The sequence below is a fragment of the Hydra vulgaris genome, chromosome 06 (assembly GCF_038396675.1).
Source record: "Hydra vulgaris chromosome 06, alternate assembly HydraT2T_AEP".
Taxonomy (NCBI): domain Eukaryota; kingdom Metazoa; phylum Cnidaria; class Hydrozoa; order Anthoathecata; family Hydridae; genus Hydra; species Hydra vulgaris.
The window spans coordinates 55435565-55461467 of record NC_088925.1 but is presented as its reverse complement, the minus strand read 5'-3'; the positions used below and the strand labels follow the sequence as shown (position 1 = coordinate 55461467).

The following is a 25903-nucleotide window of genomic DNA, read 5'->3' as shown; positions in this document are numbered from 1 at the left end:
AACAAAAAAAATAGTTAAATAATGGAAAGCAATTTAAAGTTAATTTTATCTTAAATCCATTTTATATTTGCGTTTTAGAAATAAAAATATTATATTAGAAATATGAAAAAAAAAATTTAATGAGAGTTTTTCAGGATTATAGAAAAATTAAAGTATACAAATAATATATTAAATATTAGCATAATAAATATAAAATATTTAAATTAATTTTGACATAAAAAAAACTTCCAGCTAAGTGGTTATGATAATTATGATAATCCATAATAGTTATAATTTAGTTGTGATAAGCAATATTAGTTTCAATTTAATTGTATTAAACTATAAATAAATAGTTATCTTTTATAATAATTTAAATAATATTTTAATATTTGTTTTTATTCTAAGTTAAGAAGTTTATAATTGTAGCTAAAACTTTTAGCTGTTGCAGACAACGTTGCAGGTGTTAATGAATTAGAAACAAAATGAAACTTTAAAAGTTAAATTATACGCACTACAAGAGCTGATTCATTTCATTGGTACCATTCACTTAATTCATACACTTTTTACAATATAATTGTTTAAATTCTTTTTAAAATTATCAGTATACTCTTTGAATTTTTTAAAAAACGAATTAATAATAAAAGGAACTTTTATAAAGGTGTGAAAAAAAATATTTTGAAATCACCGAATGTTCTAAAAGATGTTTCACTTAAACTTTGAAATCTTTTATACATGTGCGTTCTAAAAAGAAGAAAACTGCAGCTAGCCATTTTGATTTTAGCAAGTGCTTCAAGTATTTGTTTCTTGACAGCTGGACTAATTTTTATTTTACACCAATATGAACCTTCTTGCAACAATAAAATTTATCAAAAAGTAATTTTTTTTTCTTTTTTTAATTTTATGTAGCATACATATTGCGTTTTGTAGTATTTGTTATCAAGGCATTGTTTAAAAGACAAGTTTAAATATGAAATGAATCATTGTTTTAAATTATTTCAAAAATCGATATATCGATGTATATATTACAATTAATCAGGGTGTAAATATGACTTACGGTTTTATCTTCCGTATTTAGTCGGAAAAAATAAAAAATTTTGAAAAATAAATAAACTAAAATAGCAAAAGAAATAAAAAAACTTTTCTTAAAAAAAAAAAAAAACATTGTGTTTTTAAAAATTTGATTTTGTTCAAACTTTTTTCAAAAATATTTTATTTACTCCGGCTTATTTCAGTGTGTTTTTATAAAAGTATTTTTTTTTTAATAATACTTTTTAAATAAAATTTTTTATTATAATAATATTTTAATTAAAGTAACTATTTTCGAAGAGTAAGTATTATTTTTTCTTTATATTAAAAATAATAATACTTGGTCACTTGCTTATGAGATTTATTTTTGGGTTCAGATGCTCAGAACAAAGAAAGTTTTAAGTTATAAATACAATCCAAAAAAACGAGTTTATAAAACTTTTTTCTTAAAGGCTATACAGAATAGTTTTCCTCCCTTCTCCCTTTTTTTAACTGTAACAGCACTTTTTAACCTAATATATTCAAACAGTTAAGGAAAAAGTTCCTTTTCTTGCGTCGCTTTTACAACATATATTGTGAAAAGTTTCCACTCCATATTAGTTTCTGCAACTTTTTTTTTTTTTCTTTTAACAATATTTTCTGGTAAAATGTTGTTGTATGTAATAAATGAGAACACGGAAACTCAAAGAGGGTCATAAGATCTTGTCACCGAGAAGCGTTTAACAATACAATAATTATAAACTAATTATTTCAATGAATTAATTGGTTTAGTATTATTGTATTGTTGATGAAACGTTTAAGAAAACATACATATAAATAAGGTAAGGTAACTCAGTTATAAAATACCGTTTAACAAAACGATAAAAAATAAAAACAAATATTTTTAAATTACATTTAGATGACACTTATTTAAAAAAACGAGATCGAAAGAACTCGAATCAATATTATCTATAGAAAAAATAACTTTTTTCAGTTTATTTTTGAAAGTAGAAAAATTCCAAATTTGGGGAAAATCAAAATTTTTAAAACTATTTGGTTCCACAGAAAAGTTTCGCGATATGATATAAGAGACCTTCCAAAATTTGTATGCAAATAATATTGATAAATAAAATCCTCATTTCTTAGATCATATTTGTTTTTGGGTTTTATTGCATATAAATTTTGAGAAGGTATAGGAGTTAAGTTTATCTTGCATTTAAATATAAAATAAAGAACATTAAAAACATTTAAATATTTTTAAATAGTATTTATCTCATTGAAATTGATTTACTTTATTTATTTTTTTTTTGTATTATTTTAGATTTAGATTAAACAAGAAGACCTTGAACACATAACCTTGAACAAATAAACGCACCTACTCCAGAACCCGATCATTACTAGTTACTGTTTAAGCAGACAGTGCTTTATTGTCAACTTCAATTACTATGACAACAATTACTTCAATTACTATGACAACAATTACTTCAACTACTACTCTTTTATTTCTAACATCTTAAGTCAAACAATTTTCATCTTAAGTCAAACAATTTTCATCTTAAGTCAAACAATTTTCATCTTAAGTCAAATAATTTTCATCTTAAGTCGAACAATTTTCATCTTAAGTCAAACAATTTTCATCTTAAGTCAAATAATTTACTTTCAGAAAGTTAATACGGTTTTCAGTTCTTTTGCTTTACAGCTGTAACTGGAAAAGTTTATTGGCGAGGCTAGGGCTTTTGTTCTATCTGACATCTAAAGCTTTCAAAAAATTTTGATAATGATAAGCCATCAGCTTGCTTCTTATGGTGTCTGGGATTATCTATTTAGGAAATTTTAAGTTTATCAAGTTATACCGTTCTGACCGCATTATTAAAGTCATCTTCAGAGGCTAACACTTTTCTTCATTTATAATAACTTCTGGGTACATCAAGGTTTTATCCATTATCCCGTTTTGTTTCTCACACACTAAAATTGATCTGTCTACGTCATAAAAACAATTCTAGTTGGATGCATCTACATACCGTCTCTAGAAAAAAACCTGCTTAAAACTAAAAGCACTTATGCACAATCAAACCTGTCTGCGGAACCCCTAAAGAGCAATCAAAACACACTTTAACAGCTCGTTCATATTAGCTGGGGATTTCCCATATATAAAAGGATTTCCTAACATAGTAGCTAACATAACTGGCTCTGAAAACAACTTAGGTAAAATTTTTATAGACTTATTTCAGGGTGAAACACTCTCGTAACTGGTTACATCTACGATCTAGTAATCTACAACATTTTGTAACAAAGACTAAGTAGCAGAAGCTTCTAACAACAAAGCAGTTACGTGTAGTTTTTACATGAGAGTTTTTATTAATTCATAAACCAGAAAACGTTCCCACAAGCACAAAGCTAAAATACGCAAAAGATAATAGCAAATTTATAAGAACAGAATTGAAAAAATAAATTAGGCAGAGCTAGTAAAAAAGGAACCACCACTTAAAAATATTCCTTACGTCACTCAATCAACTCAAAATGAATACAAAAAAAAATGAAACTATCAAAATACTAAAAAAATTTGTTCTTTTGATAGCTATAGTAATAAAAAAAAAGTCACAAGAAAAAAGCATATTGTGAAAGCCTAATCAAGGTTTAGCGATAGTAGCAGCACTATTTGCAATATTTATAGGTAATTTTCCAATGAATCTAAATCAAACATAATCTTTATGCTGATAATATTAAACCTGTTTGCCTCAATATGTTCTGGACACGAGGTAGATGACTAGAACACATTACAAACTGGCATTATCTAAATTGTAGAATGGTTAAAAAAGCCGACAAAAAGCGGCTTAAATAACACACTAGAAGTAACACACGTAGAATGCAGAAATCCACAAAAAATACGCAATGCGACACCTAGATGTACAAACCACAATACTTTACACTTTAACAATTTCTTAACGAGATCTCAGTATTCAAATTACTAAAAATCGGAAAAACATAAAAAAAAAAAAATTTTAACATAAAAGAAAATTAACTATTAAAAATATATTTAATTTAAATACATGAAAAGAATTTTGGAAACCAGCATTAAATTGCTAAATTAATAAATAAGTTAGCTGTAAACTGAATAAATTAACTCTGAACTATAAAACATCAAACTCCAGAATGCCTTATGAATTTTGATACTGTAATTTGTATTAATTGACACTTTATCTCACGTTTGCATTCAAGCATTTATATATTCTATAACTGAAATTTTCACGAGATTAAGTGTTATATTCACTGAGTGAAACTTTTTTATACGGTTTTTATGATTGGTTAATCTATATATATATTATATATATATATATATATATATATATATATATATATATATATATATATATATATATATATATATATATATATATATATATATATATATATATATATATATATATATATATATATATATATATATATATATAAATATATATATATATATATATATATATAAATATATATATATATATATATATATATATATTTTATATATATATATATATATATATATATATATATATATATATATATAATATATAATTAATATTATAGTCCCAATATATATTATAAATAAAAATTCAAAAAAAAAGGTCAAAAAAAATTTTTTTACCTACTCGATTTTTTTAGGAAGATGTCAGATCGTAAAATTGTACAAATTTAATAAAGTCATATCTCAGTAAGTTTAGTTCAATTTTGATGTTCTTTGTGTCTAACAAATAATTAAAAAATGGTAATATGATAATCGTTGAAAAATTGCGATTATATCAAGGCTGATGACGCAAGAGGATCAGGAGGTCACGTGCTTCTTACCCCCCACCCACCCACCCACCCCTCCTTACTTTTTCTATAAAGGATTTTTTTTTTTTCAAGAAAGGTTTTGCGGTTTTTTGATATTGGGGACCTTTTTTTGGTACTTAATGATTGTGCTCCCCCTAACTCCCCCAACTTTAAAAACCGCATCGTCGTCCCTGCATATTTAGAAATTAAACGTTCTGAAAAGTTGTAGGTTATTTTTAAATAGTTATTTCTACGTTTACTGCATTGTACAGAAGTGTACATTATTGTCTATGTTTATTAAATTAGTACAAAAGTGTACTTTGCGTACAACGCACATAATGCACACTTCTGTACTAGTGTACTCTTCTGCATGTAGAATACAATACATCACATTCTGAAATATGATTTCGTTTATTCATATTAGCAATCAATAAAACCGGAAACAAATTACTTCCGTACGGTACATTTATGTACCTCATACATGAATACACAGTACAAAAGTACTTCAATTTCGGTTTGGTCGATTTCCAGATTTGTTAGTTGCTTTTTACTTTGCTATTTGCTAGTATTTACTTAGTATTAACAGGAAGACTGAGTCCCCTTAAAATCACTAGATTCAATTTGGATAAAAAAGAATCAAAGTTTTTACTGTATTTGGGTGGAAGTAATAATTTTGATCCTTCAGAAGTGCCTACTATTAGAGATATCATGAGGAAGGGTCTTTTAATACAAAAATATTTGCTCATTGAAAAAGATATTAATAAGTATGTAATGAAAAGTCACATTTAAAGATTGCAAAAATATTGTCTATATTTACTTGTATTCACTAAGCCAAACTTTTTACAATTTGTTTTATTTTTAAGAATTAGCAGATTTGGTTTTTCAACAGTGGGCAAGATCGAATGCCGTTTTCAAGTTTCCTGTGGTAATAAACAAGATATCTTTGGTACAATAAATAGAATTAGCCTGGAATAAGTTTAGTGATATTTCTTGAGGAAAAGCAGCCCAAAAAGTTGTGTCTACCTGGGAAATCAAATTAGATTAATTGCTTGACATTACATCTTGTAAAATCACATTATGTAATAAAAAGTAATAAATATTAAATAGTTGTCTAGATTTTGCAAGTATTCAGTGTACCTGTCCAAAGGAAAAAAAGATTCCAAAAAGTGAACTCATTTAGTTAAAAGCTGAAGGAGAAAAAACTTCAAAATATCAAACGACTTGTAAAGATACTAAGGAAACAGCTAGACAGGTTTCTTTAGAAAAAAGGAAGTTGAAAAGAAAGTCAAGTCTAGAACAAAAATTTGAAAAAAAGAAGAGGAAGAAACTTCAAAGAATAAAGATCTTGTTAGTAATGATAAGTGATGATAATTTAAATTAAATAGAAATGGAAGAGGAACCTGCTTCAATTGATAACAGGAAACTAAATTGTATGCCTACTAGTAATACTCTGAAGCTTCTCTAAGATTGATATTTCACCAGCTGCAACATCAGCAGTAGTTTCAGCTTTTCTTCAAGACCTTATTCTGGCAACTTTTTAACACCTGAAATGTCCTATTTGGCTGTAGATCCTAAGAAAGCTGTTAGAGCTAGGAAAGGAGTAATGACTAAAGCAAAGATATCTGAAAAGAAGTTTCAATTACAACCTATCAAAGGTATATTTGCTGATAGCAGAAAAGATTTTACCAGAGTTTTAAAGCACAACCCTGTAACAAAACGATTTCATCAAAGGGTTGTGAAATAAGAACACATTATTGTTACTTCTGAACCTGATGGTCACTATATTACACATTTTACACCCATGAAGGCAATACCTCCAAAAAGTCTGTTAAACAAGCGGACTATATAATTGGATGGTTCTTTGGGGAGTACATAAATCTCAAGAAGTAACAGGAGGCGATTCAATAAACGCTGCAACTGGTTCAGGGAAAGATGGAGGTTTGTTGACAAATCTTAAACAATTGTTAGGTAGAAAGTGTTTCTGGTCTACTTGTATGATACATTTCAATGAGCTTCGTTTGAGGCACATTATTGTCACTCTAGATGGACCCACCAATTCAAATGTTAGTTTCACTGGACCAATTGGAAAAGCTCTTTTAAAAGTAAACAGTATGGAAAGACTTGATACATTTAAACCTATTGCGCAGTTGGAACCATTAATCCAGATCCCTGAAAAAATTCTAAGTTCAATGTCAACAGATTCATCTCTCTGCTATAAACTGATAACATGTTGGACTACAGGCAAGATAGACCCAAATCTTAAAAAGGCTAAGTGTGGCAATATTTCTCATAGAAGATGGCTTACTACTGGAGAACCTATTATTTTTCTCTATTTGAGTGACCATGGCTTTACTGATGAAGAGCTAAAAAGATTTCACTTAATGTTAAAATGGGTAGTTGAATTTTTACATGTGATATAAAATCAAAGTGAAACACAGTATTGTTGAGGCCCTGGAACACATAATAGCACTGTTAAGACTGCTGAGAAAAAAGGAGGATGAAGTAAAATAAATTTTTACTCTATACATAAAAAATGGAACTTATTTTGCTCATTCTGAATCTTTGATTCTTTCCCTTATAGCAAGCTCAGATAAGGAATCAAAGAAGTTTGCTATTAAAACCATTACAGAGATACGGAATGATTCGGAGTATGGAGACACTCAATTCAGGCCAAGGTAGAAAGTCCAACTCAATCTGGGAGCTATATCCATAGAAGAACTGATCCACTGGGACAAAGCAGATAAATCAGAACCTGTATTTACTTGTCAAACACCTACAAAAGATCTTGACATTTCTTTAGAGACACCTTTTGAAGAACCTTACTTTCCCCTACACACTCAGTCTTGTGAAAGAGCGGTAAAAGAGATTATAGATGCATCTTCATCTGTTTGTGGATTTGAGAGAAGAGATGGATTTGTTAGGGCCAGGATGGCTGATAGACTATTAATGTCTAAGCTGCACTCTAAAAAAGATTTAAAAAACGTTTTTTAAAAGACACTTGAATTTGGTTATTCATACTGCAAATATATATTTCAACTAGGGATGTACCGGAATTCTAAATCCAACTTGGGATGTACAGGAATTTGTGATTTTCAGGTCAATCCGGTTCCGACCGGAATGATAATATTTTTGACTGGAATGCCGGAATTTATTTTTTACTTTATTTTTTAAGTTTTGTGACACAGACTGTGTAAATTAACTCAAAAAATCGTTGTACTAAAGGTCAATGAAGAACTATAGGTAAACCTTGGTAAAAAAATACAAAATTCTCAGCAAACACAATGTAATTTGCGTGTTGTGCTCTTGTCAGTGGAGGCTTTTTAAACTTTAGGAGTTTTAATTGAAATAATAAAAGAAAAAAGATTGCTGCCCGATGCTAAACCCTTAGACGATGAAGCAGCACTTAAGATGTAGCAACACTCCCTTGTAGCAGCAGGCTATAAGATAGTCAATGTATGTAGTAAAGTAATAATGATTCTTTATGTTTCTACTAAAAAGTCACCACTTTGAGCAAGTCTACAAAAGAAGGCGCAACAAATAAAAAAAAACTATTAGAACGCTTACATGTAGCTTTGCCTAATTCTATTTGCAGTAATCACTAATGTAAGGATTTCTAAAAGTTTAGGAATATGGTGATGCAAAAAGAGTTGTTATCCAGTTTTTCGCAACAAACAAGCTCTTTTTTCATCAAATATGTTACCTGCTCTGAGAATAGTCTCATTTTTAATATTTCTTGACTTTTAAATAGTTAAAAAGTATAAGATGCCTAATACAGTAAATATTTCAATTTTAACCTAAATGTAAAAATATAAAACAAAGAAATGATTTTATAAATAAAATTATATTTAATATATATATATATATATATATATATATTATATATATATATATATATATATATATATATATATATATATATATATATATATATATATATATATATATATATATATATATATTATAGGTTATAAATATATTATGTAGCCACAATGCTGAGGTGCAGGCTTTTACCATCCAAATCTCGGCAAATTTGACCTTTTAGACATGTCAGTCGACAAATGTAAATTTTATAGAAAAGTCAATTGGCAAATGTAGAGCATTTAGACAATTCAGTTAGCAAATGTAGATCTTTTAGACTATTCAGTAGGCAAATGTAGACCTATCAGTTCTATTAATTTTGATTGCTGGATCAGCTTTTACTATGTGCGTATTGCTTTCTTAAAAACTATTTATTGTAAAGTAAATAACTCTTTTTTTTAAGTTTAAACCTATTAGACGTCAACCTTAGTATTCTGCAGTTTTTTGCAACAAATCTTATTGATTATTATGTAGACATCTTGCACAACTAATTTTATTTAATATATAAAGAAAAAGTAATCAGTATTCTTCAAGTTTGAAAAAGGATAAATTATATGAAACCCCACTTTATTTGAAAACTATAAAGTTCTAAGTTATGCTTCTCAGTCAGGTGATAAAAAAATTTTTATTCATTCTGTTTTTTTTTTTAGAGAGCGTTGCTACGGCAAATTATAATCAGCAAACGCTTTTTGATGGTCTAAAGTAAATTTTGCAAATTTAGGTTGTTTTACAACCGTTATAAAAATACTTTTCAATAAGGTCTTGTATATTATACTGTTTGTTACTTAAGTACTAAATGCAATGTTCAATAAGTTTCCTCTTAATTCGGGTTTGTTAATAGATGACATTTTTCTTGAGGCTACCAAGTCTTCTTATCTTGAACCTTAGAGTTTGCTTGTACCACATGTGCGTTTCTCTGATAAAGATTTTTTTGATAACGAAGTAGATTGTTAAATTTTGATTGATACAATTTACCATTTTATGCGCAGACTTATTTTTCAATTTTGCTTTCAACTATTAGCCAATTTTGTTATTTATTTAAGTGTTGCAATCAAGTATCACTTGATAAATTTGTTGAGAAAAATCTAAATTTAAATAAATTTTTATTAAATTTTATTCTTTGTTGCCAATTTATTATGGAGTTAAACCTAATTTTCAGAGAGCGGCCCAAGGTACAACAGCTATTAGCCCTAAGAACAATTAAAAAAAAGCTTTTTTTACCTATTTTTCCTTGCTATATTTCTTTAAATTCTTCAAAAAACCAAACCGGATTTTTTTGCTTGCAAGTAAGCATAAAAGTTTTTTAAGATACATTTTAAGGTACATATATTTAAAAGACACAGGATACAAAGTACATATATTTTAAAGACACAAGATACAAGGTACATTTTAAAGACACAAGATACAAGGTACATTTTAAAGACTCAAGGTACAAGGTACATATATTTTAAAGACACAAGGCACATTTATGACCATTACAAAACCACTCGAGTAACGTTACTCGAACCTGCAAATTAATTTCAAATCCAAGCTTATATCAACTTGGATTGGCTTAATAACTTCCGTTATGGAAAACTCATTTAACAATAATTTCTAAAATACTACATAAGTATGCTTTAATGTTAAATAGCTACTTAAGCACGTTTAATACCATCTTATACATGTTTAGGCATGAAATACCAGCATTAAATTAAAAATTTAATATTAAAGTATTTTTTTTAATATAATCACAATTTTGATTATTTTGGTAAATATATATATTATTGATATAATAATGGTATATATTGAGGAATTTCTTTTTAATTCCAATAACGGCGAACAAAATTCTTACTTCGGATTCTATTCTCTCTATAAATCTCAAATCCGGCCTTGTATGGAATACTATTGCCATATCTGGGGCAAATCTTCTAATGATGCCCTTTCTCTTTTAGACAAAGTGCAAAAACGCATTGTAAACATACTTGGACCTGCTCTTGCAGCCAACCTCCAACCATTATCACATCGTCGTAATGTTGCTTCTCTTTCTCTTTTCTACAAATACTATAATGGGCACTGCTCTAAAGAGCTAGCGTCTCTTGTGCCATCTACTAAAATTCATTCTCGTGTTACTCGTCATTCAATTAAGTCTCATCCTTTTTTTGTGACTGTTCCTAAGTGCTCCAAAAACGCTTATTCGTCTAGTTTTTTTCCTCGAACATCAGTTCTTTGGAATTCACCTCCTTCATCTTGCTTTCCTGATTGATATAATTTGCAATCTTTTAAGACGTCCGTCAATCGTTATTTTGCTCTACAATCTTCATCTTTTCTCTTTCAGTAACTTCCAACTTTATTGAGTGGCTGCTTGCAGCCTTGTTGGAAGCGAAGATGTTTAAAAAAAAAAAAAAAAAATTAAAATACTTCATGTAAATATCAAAAGCATAAGCCTCAACTTGGATAAGCTACTTTACTTGTTAGGAGACAAAATGTTTTTAATATTATTTGTTTAACTGAAACTTCGGTAAGGACTAACGATTTAAGTAACAACGCGATTTTTTATCTTCCCCGTTTTGAGTTAATATCTCAAGAGAGACATACAAGTGAACGCGGTGGCGGAGATTTACGTGCAGGAAACCATTACGCATTACGTTATGAATGGTTTAAGCGTTTCTGAAAGATGTTTTTGAACTTAGATTAATAGCTCATAAGTTCAAAAAATTCTTCACTGACAACGGTTCTAAACTGGTAAACAAAATTCCTAATATCCAAGTTGTGTTTGACGACTTTTTAACACCGATGGATAATTGCATTTGCTCCAATGAATTATCTTCTGAGCTATTATTTGAGGAGTTTCAATTATCATTTAAATCTATTCTTTATAAGGTCAGAATCTATGTAAATAAAAAAGTTTTATTCTAACTTTATTACGCATTCATTCATAGCTATATGAATTATGCAAATATTACTCGGGCAAGCACTAAAAAAGTTACAATCTCTCTATCGCCGTCAGAAACATGCAATGAATATACTTAGTTTTGCCGATTGTTTTTATCACTATAAACAACTTTTTTCTGAAATGAGAATACTTAATATTTATGAACTCAATAGTTTACATTATACCTCCTTGATATATATAAAAATATTCTTTCTTCTGCTGTATATATATATATATATATATATATATATATATATATATATATATATATATATATATATATATATATATACATCTAATAATTGCTCTGTTCTTTTAAGAACGTTGTTTATATATATACATATGTATATGTATATATATATATATATATGTATATATATATTATATATATGTATATATATATATATATATATGTATATATATATATATATATATATATATATATATATATATATATATATATATATATATATATATATATATATATATATATATATATGTGCATATATTTATAAACAACGTTCTTAAAAGAACAGAGCAATTATAAATTAGTAGAAAATCACTTAACAAAAATTCTTTTTAATTTAACACTGTGTTTCATCAATAAAGACTCATCAGAAATTTCTGATGAATCTTTATTGATGAAACACAGTGTTAAATGAAAAAAAATTCTTGTTAAGTGATTTTCTACTAATTATATATATATATATATATATATATATATATATATATATATATATATATATATATATATATATATATATATATATATATATATATATATATATATATATATATATATATATATATATATATATATATATATATATATATATAAGATGTAGTTTATCTTTTATGTCAATTTACTTATTTGTTTGAATTCAATAGCCAATTTAAACTTAAGCAACTATGACGTGTTCAGACAAAATGTATTTTGTAAAGTAGGAATACAATAATGAGAATTGCTCTTGTTCTATTATACTTTCGCCCTCTTTTTAAAGCACCGAGCAACTTACCATAAAAAACTTACCAAAAAAATGCTCTTTAAAACTTTTTGGCTTCTCAAATTTACCGAGTTCTAGCACATTAATAAAAACAACCTTAGTCAGCAATTATAACAACCTGAGACAACAATAAAAACAATCAGCCACTATTTTAACTACAATTTACATTATTTAAGTAATTTCAACTATGTAAAAAGATATTGTTTACTAATTTGTAAAATATGTTTAAATTAAATATTTCTTTTAGAATGAAATTTGGGACCACTCTGACACTCTGCAACTTCAAGTTTTGAGAAAAAGAGAACTATTTAATTACTGTAAAGGGAATTCTCGCAAAAGGAACCGCACAACAAATTATATTGTTTATTCTGATTATGAAAATCTACTTTATTGCTGTGCACCATATGTTGCAAGCAACAAATGGATGAAAAGTTTGAATGTACATGACAACTTATTTTCTTTTAAGAACGCACCAGAAGTTATCAATTATGATGTAAGTGACGTTTTTTATATATTAAGTCAGTCCATTAAGTAATAGATTTTAATTGGTTGATTGGAACAGATTTCAATTGGATGATTAGTGCTATAATAATAATGTGATTGAAACTTGAAAATTTTATTTTATTTTATTTAAATAAATTCTATTTCGCAAAATTATATTTCTAGACATTGTTATTCAAATAATTGATACTATATTATTCAATTTATATTGTTTTTATTGAAACCATTAAATGCAAGCACAAGCTTTTATCATACTAAATATTTCCGCTCTAGGCAAAAAAAATGACTTTAAAAAAAATTTTTACCAGTTTTATTAGTTTCTGTACGTTAGAACTGCTAGATAGTTTTCCTTCGGCAGAGTTTTGCTTTTTAATATGCAAGTAATTTTTTCCATATAGTTAAAACAGGTCTTCACTTGAATTTTTATGACCACGTACAAACAACGAGGTTGTGTCAAATGAGAATTAAATGGTGAACACACGAATATTACGAAAATTTTATCAAAATTTCTAAAACATTTTGGGTGGTTAGTGATACCAAATTTTTACCAATAAAAACTTATTTAGTTCTTTAGTATAGGAAGCAGTCAATCGTTCAGTTACTCCCTAAATGTTGTACCATCTAGTTGTCCATGTTTTATACAATTGTATCTAGATATATGGGAACCATTATAAAATCCCTTTTATTATAGATTTTTTGATTTACAGACAATGTAAGGTGCTATTTTACTTCCTGCAGCGTTGCCACTAAACATTATCCAAATATTAGACTTGTAAGATTTTATCACAGATTAGAGTAAAGTAGAATCTAATTTGAACCTTCTTCTTTCGAAAAATCTTGATTAGTTTGTACAGTTGTGAAACGCCGTGAAAAAAAAGAAAGGAAAAGAGTTCTTACGTTTCATTTTTTATAATTTGAAAACCTCCACAGTTCGAACGGAGTTGTTTAGATCCGTCAGTAAGATTCTACCAGATCTGTCAGTAATATAAAATCAAACTTTCAAATTTTAAATGTTTTTTGAAAAGCGGTTATCGTAAATTATTCTTTTGATAAATAAAAATTATGCCACCAACGAGTCTGAATAAAGAAAACAATTTAAAACGGAAACGCAAAGCGGAAAAAATTGGTTAAATTCCTATTCCTTAGGACAACAACAGGAGGGGAAAAAAAATAAAGTAGAATAATTTCTAATTTTGTTTTATCCAATCTTTATGATTAAATACGCGACTATATATGTATATTAAACAACTTTTTTCTTTAATTACCATTAAAAAAAATACTATCCAGAATAAATAAGGTGTAAAAACTATTCCTTGTTGTTATCGAGACCGGCCAAAAAGTTGGATTAAACTATTATTGCGTGATAATTTTCATTTATTTAGTTTAAAAACAAAATTGATATATGTACAACATATTGTCTTGAGTTTAATTATTTTATAGTTTACATTTACAGGTAATTATTATTACCTCACCTTAATATTATTTATTGTCTGCGTATACCTTCAAGTAATTAAATCCATTAAAGTATTTTTTTCTTTTTTGCCTATTAAAAGCTTTTTTTCTAGAAACAAATTTTAAAGGTGTTTTTACAAATTGTTTCTTTAATTGCATTTAATATTTCCACTGGCGTTTTGGGCAAATTGAAAACTTTTTATAAATATATTTCATAATATAGAGGCATGCTAAGTTCTCGTGCACTTCATTGCAAAGAAACTTCTGGTTCTTGTAAGATTAATTTAAGGTTCGATACTTATTTCTAGGGGGCGACTGAATAAGTGCGAATTTCATAACTGCGAATCTGCATTAGTGCGACTGGCATAAGTGCGAACTGGCATAAGTGCGAATTTCATAACTGCGAATCTGCAAAAGTGCGAAGCAGCTGCAAAGACTGGCATAAGTGCGAACTGGCACAAGCGCGAACTGGCATAAGTGCGCCAAAAGAATTTGCAAACATTGGCATAAGTGCGAACTGGCATAAGTGCGAACTGGCATAAGTGCGAACCAATTGCAAAAACTGGCATAAGTGCGAACTGGCACAAGCGCGAATTAGCATAAGTGCGCCGAAAGAATTTAAAAACATTGGCATAAGTGCAAATTGGCATAAGTGGCGAATTGGCAAGTTCGCACTTATGCCAATTCGCACTTATGCCAATGTTTGCAAATTCTTTCGGCGCACTTATGCCAGTTCGTGCTTGTGCCAGTTCGCACTTATGCCAGTTTTTGCAATTGATTCGCACATATGCCAGTTCGCACTTATGCCAGTTCGCACTTATGCCAATGTTTGCAAATTCTTTTGGCGCACTTATGCCAGTTCGCGCTTGTGCCAGTTCGCACTTATGCCAGTCTTTGCAGCTGCTTCGCACTTTTGCAGATTCGCAGTTATGAAATTCGCACTTATTCAGCCTCCTCATTTCTAGCCCTCAATTATTTCTTAAAACGTCTCGATTTATTGTAGTGGTTGCCACTAAGTACGGAGTACTTGCGTTATTGTAGTCGGTTGCCATTTAGTACGAAAGTTTGCGCTAGTTTAAACTAAACTTTATCACCAGTTTAAAATTTTTTCCCTGTGTCATATTTGCCAAAACGATTTTTTTTTTCTTAATGATTAAATACCATTTTGACTGTTGTACATTTTTTACATCAGATTTACACTATTTTTATTGGCTAAATTATTGTACTTATATACTTCTTACGGTATATTTTTTTTTTCATGCTATTCTCTTAATTGTGCGTTGGCTTTTCTTTGCAGTTCTGTAACTTTTAGGATAATAGGTGGTTTAAAACCAAATACGCTCACCTTAACTATTAAGGAAACTCGCATTTCTTTATATTTTAATGTTATTTCATTATCTGCTAATTAAAGTTTGACACCGCAATACGTTTATTTAAGGTCCGCAAGTTTCATTTCACCAAAAATCATATAGTTTCAATAGCATCATGTCCAGTAACTTCTGCAATCATGACATCATCTAATGATTTTTTTTTTGTTAAGCAAAGTTTAACTCAATCATTTTTTTATTAGAGCGATATTTTAAAAGGTTAGTTCTTTGATCCATCATCCTAGATCCTTCATCAATTCCTTGATCCATCATCCTTGATCCTTCATCAATTCCTTGATTCATCATCCTTGATCCTTCACCAATTCCTTGATCTATCATTTTTGATCCGTCATCATTTCCTTGATCCATATATGGATTTGTCTTAATTAAAACTATCAAAATTAAAAAAAAATTATCGAAAACTTGATGTTGTATTTGATGAAAGAAAGATAAGCTTTGTATTTGGTAAAAGTAGGATAAGCAGAACAATTATCTATAATTTAAGCAATTTTCTTTTCCTGAAAACTAAACTTCAGTCAATTTCTTTTGACATCGCAAATTTATTTAAATTAAAAAAAAAAAGGATTATTATGGTAAAAAAGAGACAAAATTACTTTAAAGTATTTTTTTACGATCTTGACATAAAAAAAGTTTAAAAGAGTATTATATATATATATATATATATATATATATATATATATATATATATATATATATATATATATATATATATATATATACAATGGCGTAGGAAGGTCGCGAAAGATGGAGGGGGGAAGGGGGGCTAAAAACATATGTTAAAAAGGAAAAAGTTCCTCAATTTCATATGATACAGCAAAATAGATAAAAATGATCTATTCAATTATTTATCACACGCAACGTTATTAATCATCTTTTTAACGTGATTGGTCATTTTTTGCTATCACACATACATTTAAAAAATAGTATGCGATAGTATCTTAAACAGTTTTATGGATACACTTTTCCATGGTGATGTTTCCATTGTGATTGAGTCATTGCAGACCGGAAAATGATAATTCCTCTGTTGCTATCATACAAGTTTTTTTTTTAATGTACATTAAAAATGTATATTCCTTAAAAAGGAAGTTTATATATATATATATAAACTTCCTTTTTAAAGTATCTATAGAAAAATATATTTCGCAATAAAATTTAATTTTAAACAGACAATTAAACAAGACAAACTTGAACAAAAGTATAATTTTTAGCAATTTTATAATTTTTAAACAAACAATGATTTTTACATTTATCATTAGTTTATAAACAAATGATAAATGTAATAATGGCGCAAATAATTGTAAACCGAATCTACGCTACCGTTTCCATAAAAAAATTGAATTTGCTCGTCATTAAAACTCAGTGTTGAACTCGGGTTTTGAAAAATGATTTTTTTGTTTTAAATTAATTTTCCGTTTGTATTAAATATTTGTATTGTATAAAATTTGTATTTTCAGTTTTTGTTTCTTTGTTTTTTGGTTATTTTGAGTTGCTGGAAAAAATCTTTCAACATGAAAAAATCATTCGAGAATCTAATATTTAAAATTATAGATTATTAAATAATTTATATTTTGCATAAGATAACGATGACGGGCTGGTTCTAAAACGTTTGTATATGCATTATTTCAAAGAATTGTTTTTTATCCATAAATTGCACAAATAAAAAAATGTTATTTATGCAATTTTTGTAGTTATACTTCTTAAAATTTTTGTTGTTATACTTCTTAAAACTTTTGTTGTTATACTTCCTAAAGTTTCAACTTTTAATGATACTATAGTACAATAGTCAAAATGTTCAAAAGTTTTTTCTCTTAATTGAAAGTCTTCTTTATCATTGAAAACAACACGTCCTTCATGTGTTCCTTGAATGGTACATATTTCATATGAATTATAACCTCCATGATTAGTTATTCATTTTAAAAAGGCCCTAGTGCACCACAAATTAAAGATTTTATTTCTATAATGATGCGTTGTCCATACACAATGCCGTTCTGTCGTAATTGATTCCATTTATTGTCAAAATCTCACAAATAATCGATAATATTGTCCGATTTTACCATCACCACAAAAGATAGCAATGATGAATGTTTCAGAGTTATCAAAATATGCAAATATTGGCTACATCCGCTTACTTGATGATTTAAAAAGTGGGATTCCGTCTTTTTTTATTGATAATTTGATAACATTACCTGCACAACTTTTATCATCAAGGACTCTTTTAATTCCTTTACATATTCCATAGTATTTATTTAATTTTACTTTGCCGTTTAATAAAATTTACAATAAAAAAGGTCGTACATATATCATAAATGGTAGGAGCAAGAAGAAGGCGCATATTGTCTTATCGCCGAGCCCATTTACATTGTCACCTTCAGTTTATGAAACAAATTAAAAATTAAAAGTTAAAAATTTACAGGTTGAAAATTATATAGTAAAACACAATATATTACAAGTAGTACATCGTATAATAAGATATATATTTTTTTCCTTTTAGTTATTTGTTTTTCATTTTTATAAGAAGAAAATAAGAAACAAATCAAAATAAAAATAAGTGAGTAATGATGACTTTTTTCAGTTAACTATTTTAGGTACTAATCTTAAAAAAAATTTTTAAGATCGAAGTTATTTTCTAATAGAAATTGTTTAGATTCTCTTTTGAATTGTTCTGAGGAGAAGTTTAGAAGAGTTTTATTTTTAATAATATTTTTCAAAAAACTTTTCCATATAAATAGTCCACGGTGTTGAATTCGAAATGAACTGAGTTTTGAATAAGATCTTGGAACAACAAAATTATTAGTTGAAAATCTTGTTGGGTGTTTATGAGTAATTTCAATGAAGAGTGAAATAAATTAGAAGATAAACCATGTTTTGACTTAAACATTAGAAGCATAACTTGGTATATGTTAAGTTTATAAACATTGAGTTCCATTAAAAAGATATTCACCATTAACAGTTCTGTGGACACCAAAAATAATTATACTTGCATGTTTTTTTTTGCTATAGATTTTTTTAAGTTTTCCATATTTGGTACTTCCTCATGCAATATTGCAATAGGAATATTAAGAATGGTTTAACTTTATAAAATATTGGGAAATAGTTTAACTTTATAGAACATTGAGAAATTTTTGCAGGTTTTGTTTTCAATAGATTTAATATGATATTTCCATTATATATTTTCATCTATAATCACTCCTAGAAAGTTAACCGTTGACTCTCTTTTAATAACTGTTTTATTCATGAAGAGATTAGGCAATTTTAAAGAATGTTTATCTTTTCTACTAGGTTTGTGGAACAAAATAAATTTAGTTTTCCCAACATTTACTGAAAGTTTATTATTTGTAATCCAGCTATTTATTTTTAATAACTCTTTGTTAGATAATCTAAACAGATCTTTTATATTACCGTACTAAATATAAATTGGATACTAAATATAAATCATTTATATAGAGTAGGAATAATAGGGGGACACCACAAGTTATAATATGTTTTTCTGTTTCATTTGCTGCATATGTTATGTATTGTTTTCTGTTTGACAGGTAACTTTTAAACCATAGTAAGTTATTGTTTAGTATTCCATACAGTTCTAGTTTTTTTATAAGAATATCATGGTTAACAGTATCAAATGCTTTTAACAAACCAATAAAAAACTCCTAATGTATAGCAATCATTATTGATCCCATTGGATATATAATTTATTAGCTCGACTATTTAGAAAACGTAAAAATTAACCAAAATACTTATTATTTAAAGAGAGAGTAGAGAAAATAGTCACAAAATCAAAAATAAATTTTTTCGAAATTACCAATATATATTATGATTAATTAAAAAGAAATTTAAAAAAAGAATTACGCAACAAATATATAATATTACTAGTTTAATATGTTATTGTCAAATGTATTTCAAAACATTAATTAGATTGATCCCGGTAAGCAAGAATCACTTAGTGGTTCTCGGGTTTTTCTGCTACTATTTATAAATTGATTATACGATTGTTATTAAACAATTTTAAGGTAATGATAATTTATAATTAAATGAAAAACAAACATTTTAGTGATTTAAAAATTACTAAAAATGGTTTAAAACATCTTTAGAGGCATATAAATTTATTTGAAATGTATAAAACTGCTGATGTAATTCTATATGTGAAAACGATGATGCTAGCTGCCAAACAATAGACAGTATTCTTTTAAAATAAAGGCATGATCCGTTGAGTGATTCTTTTTGAACCCAAATTGTTTATTATACATTATATTGCTCTCAATTAAATAACTATTAAGTCTATCATACATAGTTCGTTCTAACAGTTTTAAGAAACATAGTAAGACAGAAATATGTCTATAATTAGAAATATTTGTGTCATCGCCAGATTTAAAAATAGGTATGATCTTAGCAACTTTTAATTTCTCTGGTACAATTCTGGACTTTCGTGAAAGGTTAAAAATGTAAAACAGTGACGGTTTAATATTATCAAACACTGCTTTAACCACATTCACGCTAATTTTATCGACGCCAGCGCATTTATTATAAGTATGCATAATCATCACTTATTATTTATTATTATTATTATTATTATTATTATTATTATTGTTATTATTATTATTATTATTGTTATTATTATTATTACTATTTAGATTGCATAATCATCACCACATTTTCTTTCTTTTGATATTTTTTGCGGAGTTTTTAAGAGAGATAAAAGTTCATTAACGGATGAACGAGTCCAACGATTTCTTGTTGCACATTGAGCAAGCCTATTATTTATTAGTGGGATTTTGCCTTCATTAGCAGAATAATCTTCACTACGGTACAGATCGGTAACTTCGCCTTCAGATTCACTACTGATATTCGGATAATATTCATCAGTTAAGTAAGCATCAGATAAAAAATATCGTCGGTTACATTATTCCTCCCCGACGATTCGTCGTCGTTATTTATGGATTTTATTGGACTTAAAGAAAAATGACCCGCAGCATTCTCTTTTACAATTGTTTCATCATCACTTGATGAATCTAAAAGAACTTTTCTATTATTACCTTTCCATTTTTTCACATTTGATGCCCCTTTTTAAAACTTATAAATTAAATTTAACTGCCACGCTACTCGCTACACGCTACACGCTACTCGCTACACGCTACTCGCTACACGCTACTCAAATAAAAATAAAAGTAAAACATGTAGAGTTTCCGAAATACCGAAAAACTATAATACCGGTTTTCGGTATTCAAAATAGTTCAACACCGGTATAAGAAGGTATTGCGCGGTATTTATAAAAAACATTAAAAAATGTAGCCAAATCCTTCGAAAACTTTATGAAAAGAAAAAAGAAAATAGAAAAAAAATTTACACATATTTTTCTATTTTATTTTATTTAACCTTTTAATATCTAAAAATTAAATGTATTATCTAGAATATTAAAAATATTTTATCAAGCAACAATATTTTAATAATTTAACGTTTTAAAAAATAGTATTTTAAAAATATTTAAAACTTGACATAAAAACTCAGTGGAACCAAAGAGTTCCACCGAGTTTTAACGTGAAATCTTGTTTTCACGCTAAAACGTGAAAAGTTTTTATTTTTATTGTATATACAAAAACTTGTTGACACGATTTTATTGCCTTCTTTGTTCTACGAACATTTTTTTTTTTTTCTTGTATATATATGTTGATTATTTATTGTTAAGCAGCAAAATAACTGTAAAAAAAAAAAAAAATAATAATGTATATATATATATATATATATATATATATATATATATATATATATATATATATATATATATATATATATATATATATATGTATTATATGTTCGATATTTAAAGTTGTATTTTCTACTCTTTTAGATATTCCATCTTGGATACAAATCATTGTTTAGTCTTATTAGCAAAGAAGAGAGATCTGTTCGTGAAAAAGCTTATTTTACCTTTCTTATAACTCGACACCCTTTTGAAAGGTTGGTTTTTATCTTCAAAAATGAATTTGAAAACCAGCATTCTCCTCGATTTCGAAAAACTTTTGGGTCGTATATATTAAGAAAATATAGAAGAGGTCTTAGTAACAAACAATATGATGCAGGTGTTGGAGTTACATTTTTAGAGTTTGTCAGGTTTGTTTTAAGCAAAAAGTTCATTGATGAAAGCTGGCAAAAAATTACAGATTTATGTTTGCCTTGCAATTATAAATATGATTATGTAGCCAAAGTAGAAACCTTAAAAAATGATTCAAAAATGATCTCTGATAGCACTGGTTTGCTAAACTTCTTAAACCAGACAGACCAGACGGACCAGAGTGATAAAAAGTCTTTAGTAGAATATTATTTCAAAACTTTACCTAAAACAAAGATTTATGAACTATATATGTTATACCTTGATGATTTTTTAGCATTCGGCTATCCTTCTCCTTATTATATCAAAAAAGTTTAATTTGACCGATACAGTGAATATAAAATTTTTTTTAGCTGTTTTTACATTTTAGACCCTAAATATATATGAGAATAGCAGACCTTATATATATGAATAAATATATATGAGAATATGCAGACCTTAGTAAAGCGATTGTTGTGTTTATATAAACGGGCGCAAAATTTTTAGTGAGGTTTGTTTTTTAGTGATATTTTTTATAAATAATTATAATGTATACAATTATAATCTCTATACCAGAAGATAATTTATTTGTATCCATGGATAACAACAATTCGTTTTTCATTTTTCAAATTTTTAGAACTAATAGTTGTTGTTCTTTCAAAAACCTTTTAATAAAAAAAAAGTTTAGTTCTAGCTGAACGGTCTTGTCCCCTGCAAACTGCTAAATCTGCTTTAGATATAATTAATATACTGTAATAGTTTATTACATTATAAATAGAAAATATACATATAAATTAAAAAGATAAAAACTTTTGAAACAATTTTTTTTTTTTTTTCACATGAAGTTGCTTTGAATGTATTTTGTTGACACTTTGTTTAAAAAATCGAGAAATTTTTTTTACTCTTTTCAAAAACTTTTTTTAAAAACGTATAAAATATATTCAAATTAATGATAATACAGCTATCGGTTGATAATAATAAAATTAATAGGTGGTAAAGTAATTATAAAATAATAATTGTATTAAATTTTCACAAATGACTTTCTTTCTTACGTTTTACTATATAGCATTAGCAAGCTAAAAAAAATTAAATAAAATTAAAAAAAAAAATTGTTTAACTTATTAGTCATTAAAGGTCCGATTATGGGATAAAGGGTGACAAAGATTTTTAAGCAACCATTTTTAAATTTTAATTGAAATTTTGGCTGGCGATATATTGCATGTGTCACTGCGTAGTGGACTAAAAGATTTATGTTAGGTCTAAAACTCGATAATATATTTTGCATTTTTGGCAATTTGGGCAATATATGGGGTAATCAAGAGCACAATATCTTTAAAAATAACCAAACAAAACTAGCAGTAAAGATTATTCTAGCATATGTGGTAGATACAAATACAGTGAAAAGTTAATTTTAAAAAAATGCAACTAAAAAAAAGATATAAAAATAAAGTTCAAAGTTCTTCATTTATTTAAATTATTCAAACTAAAGTTTTATTTTGATTACAAAAATCATTTTGTATTACTATTAACTATTTTTTCTAGATTTTGGTTTATGGTTGCATTGCTTTTCTGCTTTAACTCGTTTGGTGTCCTGACGTAAACAACAATTTTGCCCACTATTACTAATGTCGTAGTGGGCAAAATTGTTGTTTACGTCAGGACACCAATTTTACACACTTACTATGTCATTTCCTACTCATTAAAAAAAGTTATTAAAAAGTTGTTATCCATTCTAGAACTTAGAACAACTGATCCGACTTCAATACTTAGAGCAGTTCTTTTAAGATGTATATTGTTTATAAATCTTGCATAATTTGATTTAACGATTCATTGGAGCTTTGTGTTTTACATTGTGAACATTTTTCAAGAAAGTTACCAAAAGAAATGTCAACAAATATTGACTAAATACAAAAAACTAACTATACGTAGTTTTTTCAGACAGTTTTTTAGCCTGGGAGTTGTACCATGAACTTTGGTGCGCATACAAAACTAATGGCAATCTTCAATACTATAATTATAGTATTGAAGATTGTAATTTGATAATTATAGTATTGAAGATTGATAATGATATATAACATTATTGTTATATTATTAAAAAGGTCTTTAATTAGATACATTTACTTGCGCTACTGTAATTGAGTATTTTTTTTTTTTTTTTTTGTGTATTTTTACTTTTTAAGACTTTTTTTGAATGTGTACTTTTTCATTTACTTAGTATTGTACTCAGGGGCGGATCCAGCATTTTTTGGTCTTCGAGATATCTAACTTCCAGACACGAAGCTAACTCCAAACATTTATATGTTTAAACTTACGTCAAATAAAAATGCTTTGCAAAAAAATTGCGGTTATTGGAGCCAGGGAACAAAAAAGCCCCAAAATGTTCGCCCCCTCCTGCCCCAAACGTGAGAGCAACAAGTTGATGAAATATTTTTGCACAATTTTCAACTAGACTTATACTCATCGAGAAATTTTAAGTTTCATTGTATAATTTTTTAGTGTTCAAAAATTACGGGGCACCTAGTGGGCACGTTTAAAAACGAAGACCTTTTTTTTTATGTTAGTCTTTTTCTAATAAAATGTAAATCTAGTCACAAAAAGTCATATTTCACGTTTGACTAAAGCGAATTCTCGTAAAGTCAAACTTTGGCTGATAGATATTAGTTATTAGCCAAGACAATTTTTCTTGATTCAATGCAAGAAGATATAAATTAAAATTAAACCATTATACTAATGTTTCAATGAATGAAGTAACGGATTGTTTTCACGCTGTACAGTCAAAAGTTAACCATCAAAAACGTTTAGCGACACAATGTCTTATTTATTATTCGATAATAAAATTGCGTTAATAAGGTTTATTCAGAAATTCATTAAATTATTATTTATTTTTTTAAATGGTTTTATCATGATTTATCTTTGAACAGTTTTATTATAGCATTATTTTACTCCTGATAACGATCTATTCTATTCGGATCTAAATACAACAAAAAAGTAAAGAAATTATTAGGCTACTCTTATTTATTCTTTGTATAGAACGACTTTTTTTTTATATTAATTATGTCAATTACTTTAACTCCCACCCAAAAAGTTCAATTTATTCGAAGAAATTTGCTGAAGGGGGTCGAAAAAAAAGATCGATACATTGAAGTTCTTATTATCCAAGGTTTGACTTCACCGGAAAATTTTAATATCAATCTATCAAGCCAAGGAGGTATAATAGATTGGAGGGAGAACCAAGGCGAAAATTGTTTGAAATTGTAGTACAGTCTTTGTAGTATAATTATTCCAGCGGCAAGTCAAAATGACGCCTTTGCGTTGAAAAAGGAAAATTTTGAAAAGTGGTTTGTAACCTTTGTAAGCTGTAATTATAATGGATTACTCTCTTAAAAGTTGACTAATAAGTTTTTAACAATTGCTCCAACTATCAAGTAGTTATCACAACAAAAATCGCGAGCTACTTTACGTAGCTCGCGATTTTTGAATACTTTTTTTTCTTTTTTTTCGCGATTTTTTTTACGTAATCGTTTTTTGAATACTTCGATACTAGGTCTAAATATCGGTGACCTATAACTCAACCTTTTTTTGAAATTTAGTAAATCGTAGATTATGACGTTTTTGGTTTTCAACCGATAGTTTTTGATTTTTACACTTACACCTAATTAAAACATGTACTACTGATTTTTCAACTTACTAAATCGTTGACCTACTGTATTTTTGGCATACTGGATTTTCAACCTACTTAATATTCAACTTACTGTATTTTCAATTTTATAACTACCCCTTTCCGGTATGTATTTTGTATATTTTGTTGTTGATTTGAATACGAGCTAAATTTGATCAGCCTTGGCGCAGTGGTTGAAACGCTGTCTTCAGAATCGGGAGGTATAAGGTTTGATGAATGCTTGGAAAATTTATTGAT

General features: G+C 27.4%; 1 protein-coding gene across 1 annotated transcript; it reads left to right on the top strand.

Moving 5' to 3' along the window:
• The first annotated feature begins 579 nt into the window (after positions 1-579).
• LOC101240611 (carbohydrate sulfotransferase 11) lies at positions 580-22796 on the top strand. The gene is made up of 3 exons (XM_065800514.1): positions 580-852; positions 12812-13057; positions 21748-22796. Exons 1-3 carry the CDS (start codon positions 712-714, stop codon positions 22324-22326), a joined length of 966 nt encoding a protein of 321 aa, XP_065656586.1. The 5' UTR covers positions 580-711; the 3' UTR covers positions 22327-22796.
• Positions 22797-25903: the final 3107 nt, after the last annotated feature.

Coding starts and splice junctions, on each gene's coding strand:
- LOC101240611 (XM_065800514.1), top strand. CDS start 712: ATGTGCGTTCTAAAAAGAAGAAAACTGCAGCTAGCCATTTTGATTTTA. Junction 853..12,811: donor ACAATAAAATTTATCAAAAA/GTAATTTTTTTT, acceptor TATTTCTTTTAG/AATGAAATTTGGGACCACTC. Junction 13,058..21,747: donor CAGAAGTTATCAATTATGAT/GTAAGTGACGTT, acceptor CTACTCTTTTAG/ATATTCCATCTTGGATACAA.